This window comes from Propithecus coquereli, unplaced genomic scaffold (assembly GCF_000956105.1).
Source record: "Propithecus coquereli isolate 6110/MARCELLA unplaced genomic scaffold, Pcoq_1.0 Scaffold16, whole genome shotgun sequence".
NCBI classification, from domain to species: domain Eukaryota; kingdom Metazoa; phylum Chordata; class Mammalia; order Primates; family Indriidae; genus Propithecus; species Propithecus coquereli.
Genome location: NW_012140524.1, coordinates 1,348,983 through 1,354,157, shown reverse-complemented (window position 1 = coordinate 1,354,157; position 5,175 = coordinate 1,348,983). Strand labels below are relative to the sequence as shown.

At 36.2% G+C, this 5,175-nt stretch overlaps 1 protein-coding gene across 1 annotated transcript in view; it reads left to right on the top strand.

Annotated features, from left to right (window-relative positions):
• Positions 1-5,175, top strand: part of FGD4 (FYVE, RhoGEF and PH domain containing 4) — a 79,362-nt gene that overhangs the window by 34,382 nt on the left and 39,805 nt on the right. Inside the window, exons 4-6 of the mRNA XM_012641051.1 lie at positions 1,911-2,000; positions 4,012-4,157; positions 4,602-4,758. Coding sequence (XP_012496505.1) covers positions 1,911-2,000; positions 4,012-4,157; positions 4,602-4,758 — 393 coding nt within the window. The remainder of the gene's footprint in view (positions 1-1,910; positions 2,001-4,011; positions 4,158-4,601; positions 4,759-5,175) is intronic.

The following is a 5,175-nucleotide window of genomic DNA, read 5'->3' as shown; positions in this document are numbered from 1 at the left end:
GTGAGCCACCATGCCCGGCCTATACACAGTTTAAAATGTGTTTATACACAAAAAATTAGACACTGGCTTAAAATATACTTTGGTCTACTTTGCTACTAGAGTTTTTCCTAAAATCTTAATTGTAGTTCATAATCTCCTACAGTGAAAGGGTATTTCAGCAAAGTACTAGGTAGTAATTTCTCAAAGTAAAGATTTACATATGAAATATAAAGTCAGTTTTAATGGGACCAAGCCCAAGGTCCTTGAATAGTGAAAGTCTCCAAGAACAAGGAATGGAAATTCAGCAGGCTGTCAAAAGGAAAGTAAGTTTCAGATACAGCAAGAGCATATGCCAAGCTGAGAGGATAGAAAGGAGAAAGGTTTGGGGATGGCCAGGGACATGTTAGGATAATAATCAAACATGCATTTTATTGGTGTGTTTGGAGGGACAGCTGCCTGTAAAAATAAAATGAGAAGTTGATTGCAATGGTGCGTGCCTGTTGTCCCAGCTACTTCGAAGGCTGAGGCAGGAGGATTGCTTGAGGAGTTTGAGCTCTGGGTAACATAGTGAGACCTCATCTCTTAAAAACAACAAAAAATATATAATATACACACACGTATATAATTTTTAAAGGATACAATGAGAAGTTTGAGGAGGTGAGTAGAGGTTTGAATAACCCTGAATGGTACATAGAGTCTAGATTTTATCCCGTCAATGAGAGGAGGACTACTGAATAAGGCTTTTTCCCCCCCTGTGGGAAGTAGGATTATGTGTGCAATGCAGAGATTTAGAAAGATTCTTCATACAGCAATATGTAGGGTGGGTTAAAGCCAAAAAGTACTGGAATCAGATCATTTGGAAACTATTGATTGGCCTGGGCTTAAGACGAATTGAGCGAAACAGGGTGGCACTAATGAGAACTTAAAGAATAAATTCTAAAGACATAATATGATGAGTAGGACTTGGTGGCTGTCTGTGTGTCATGGTAGAGAACTAAGCTAATGTAATTCAAGATTCCAAAACCGGGTAACTAGAAAAGGAAGTACCGTTAACAGGATGGGAAAGTTTAGGAATTGGTGGTAGGGTAGAGGTTTTCCAGAAAAGGTGAGTTTGGTCTTGTGTTGACAGCATGTCAAAGTAGTAATAAACATCCAGCAATAGTTAGGTATGTGAGACTGCTACTCATTCATCCATTCATTCAGCAATATTATACTGAATGTGTTTTTATTGAAGCATTGTAGTGAAAACAGGATATAGAGCAGCTAACAAGAGGAAGTGTTCTTATCATCATGAAACTACCAAGGTTACACAACTATATTTAAGGACAAAATAAATATATACTGAAGAAATAATAAAGTGCGATTTAATTCAAAGTATTAGTAATATGGGTGTAGAGGTGAGGGGGAGCACAGGTAAAACAAAACTAACAATGAGTTGATAGTTGCCGAATCTCAGTGATAGACACATGGGTGTTCATCATCTTATTATTTTCTCTACTATTACATATAATTGAACTTTTTTATAATAAAATATTTTCGTAAGGCAAAAAGTTAGGTGCATGGAGCTAATAGTTAAACAAACTGAGAGAGTGATGAAATCATTTCCAAAGAGTAGCCTGACAAAGATAGGGGGAAACAAGGAAAGTATAGTGCTAGGAACAGAAAAAGAGAAAAGGTATTTCAAGGAAAAGGTGGATGTAGTGTGGACTGCTGCAGAGGTCAAAGAAGAAGCTGTAGTTTAAATCTAGCAGATTGCTCGTTTCCAATTTTGTTAATTTCTGGTTGGATGTTCCTCGATGGCTAGAGGCAGTCGGGTACCTGAGAAGCTTGAGAAGACTCTTTCGATTAGACCATTTGAAGAAATGTTTATTACTTGAGAAATATTGGCCAAGGTTACTTTCCTGATGTGTACATATCTGTTCTATTTTTAGGAGACGAATGAGCAAAAACTTCACAAAATAGCCAATGAACTTTTGCTTACAGAAAGAGCTTATGTTAACCGACTCGACCTCTTAGATCAGGTAATATTTTCTTTTTCAGAATTATTTTATGTTTTGACATTGTGCATCATTTTAACCTAGTGATTAAAGTGTTTTAGAAACTGTAAGAGGGACCTGTTTCTGACTAATGAAAACTACTTGTTGAAGGAAGTCTCTAGCACTTTTAGCTTCCTCAGTGAATTCACTAGGTATAAGCATTTTTGTAATTCATAAAGAGTAGAAGTTTCTGTCTGTATGAGTCACAAAATGCCTTTATCTGTGCCCTGTAACCTTAAACACTAGAGTGCTTCTTGACCTTTGATTGTAATCCTGGGGCCATGTTCCCATTTTAATCTAGATAAGATATTGGTGTTTGCAGTGCTCACATGCTATTCATCTCATTTGCTGTTCAGCACCACGTGAGTGATATCAGCTGGTATAGTCATAGGGCCAGAAGGGATTTTGAGAGTTCACTTGTTCAACTTTGTATGAAACATTTAATACAGTGCCTAGCATAAAGTTGTCCAGTCAGTATCTGTTGAATACATAAGTCTGCTTTATCACATTTTGTACTTCATCATGGTGGAGCCTTGAGTATCATTTCAGATATACATTTGGAAAGTTTAAAAAAGCATCATAAGAATAACTTGAAAACTAAGGCATCTTAATCCTGTTTCAGCAATAGAGAACAGGACAATTGGTAGATAATCTGCTAATACAGACTCCTTGTTAGAAGAGAAAGCTGCCATGTTTGAGTGTTAACTGTAAGAAGAATTGTCCCACTTCTGCCGCTGGAAAACTGAAATTTCATGGATTCGGGAGGTTCACCTCCTTATCATTGGATCCAAGAGTGAATGACATGCCTGCTAGGGTGAGCCCTGAGGAGCCTGTTTAAGCATTGTGTTCTTTGAAATAATGACTTTATGGCTAACAAATACTCATTTTTCAAGGAATTTCACCGTAAGTCAGAATCAAATCATGTGAAGTTTATAACTTAGAAACAACTTTTCTTTCTCATGGAATTACAGACTTGAAACTTTTAGGTATTCCCATAGTGGAGATATGTCTTTTCTGCTTTATCAAGGTGTATGGTTTTTGTTAGCCAAATAACTTGTCAGCTTCTGTGGCTGACCCTTTAGAATTTTAGAGTCTTAATTACTACAGTATCCTATCTATTGGAGTCTCTGAGGGCATAATTTTGTGTTCTTTTTGCCTCCCAAGAAAATGCAATGGAGGTGAATTTAGAAAATTAACAACCATCTGGACATTATGAAGGAGCAGACCTCCTTCTGCCTATACTTAACAATGGCAATTAAGAGGTATAGTAGCCATAGTGGAGAATAACTAAGACTGCAAGTTTCTTTTTTTTTTTTTAAATTGTCTTCTAGGTACCTGTTACTATGTACAGAAGTTTTTTTTTCCCCCTCCATATCAATGTTTTAAGTTATCTTGCATTACTATTTCCTAAAAGCAAGTAAACATCTGATAACTAAAATATTCTTTTGTTCATTCATTGGCCAGATATTAAATACCTGTTCTGTTATAGGAACTAAATCATGATATCCCCCCCTTCCCAAAGAGCATACGATTTTAAGAGGAAAAATGAGATTTACGTTAACAAGCGACAATAAAGGGCAGTATGTAATAAGTGCCATAGATGTCATTTGAAACATAAAGTGAAAAATACCACAATTATTGTGTATATGTGAAGTATTTTCCCATCTCTTAACTCTAGCTGTGGATAGGAAGGGTAAATCCTATTAACCTCAACTGGAAACTTTCTGGCACAGAGAAGGTAAATCATTTATCTTAACATTCCTACAGGTAGGGGCATGTCCTAGGTTAGAATCAAAGCTTCCTAATTCTTATTCTTGCTTCCTCTAAATCAAAGCGTATACTCACTCCTACATTTCAAATAGTAATTGATTTCTTCAACCATGAACTTTTCCAATTATTTAACAAATAGTTACTAAGAACCTACTATGTGCCTAGCACAATGCTAGGTGGTTAACCAATAAATTGGAGGTAATGTTTGTTTTATTCTCTTATTCAGGTATTTTATTGTAAACTATTGGAAGAAGCAAACCGAGGCTCATTTCCAGCAGAGATGGTGAATAAAATCTTTTCAAATATTTCATCAATAAATGCCTTCCACAGTAAATTCCTACTGCCAGAGCTGGAGAAACGAATGCAAGAATGGTAAGAGAAGTAGAGCAGCAAATGATGTGTCAGAGACAGTCATACAAGATGCTGTATTTTTCAGCTATTAAATTGAAATACAAATGCCACACGATAGCTGTAGCTAGACATCTGTGCTAAATTTTTACATTAAAGACCACTGATAGAAGTTGTGGTACATTTTCAGCTTTGATGAAAAGGATTTCATGTCTGCTTTCCAAACTATCTTTTGACTTACCATGACAAGATATCAGGTAATGTGGACCTTCAAGAATTCCGTAGCATCTTTTTTTGCTATGCTATTCCTAAACCCCCTTTCAAAAGATACTTTCAGTGTTATGGCAAGGTGGATCTGCTAACGCACAGGATGTGTGTAGAAAGTGATTCTGCTTCATCTGGAATCCTATTAATTTGCTCATTCTATCTGTACACAATCTTAATGACCTATTTCTATATTTAATATAGGGAAACTACTCCTAGAATTGGAGACATCCTTCAGAAATTGGCGCCATTCCTTAAGATGTATGGAGAATATGTGAAGGGATTTGATAATGCAATGGAATTGGTTAAAAACATGACAGAACGTAGTCTGCAGTTCAAAGCAGTGGTTGAAGAAATTCAGGTAATGAGACTATTTTGTTCAAGGCTGTAAGTTAATGTCTTCTAAATCTAAAAGTGACATCCAGAGATCTTTGTGAGACACCTAAAATCCATTCTACTCTGAATTTCTATTCTTGGCAGAACAGGAAAGTTCTGCAAAGTTAAAATATATATTGAGCATGTGCCACATACTAAGCAGTAAACTCTTCATTTGCTGAGACCAGCATTGGCTGGTTTTATTAGCGTCTACATAAATTTACAAAGGGAGTTCCCACACAGGTCTGTGCTTCTCCTGCTTTCTTTCAGGGGTTGAAATGTTACAAGGAATATAAATGAATATAAAGAATGATTCCTGTAAACCCTGGGATTTTAGGAAACTATTGTTTTTTGTTTGTTTTTGTTTTTTGAGACAGAGTCTCATTCTGTTGCCCGGGCTAGA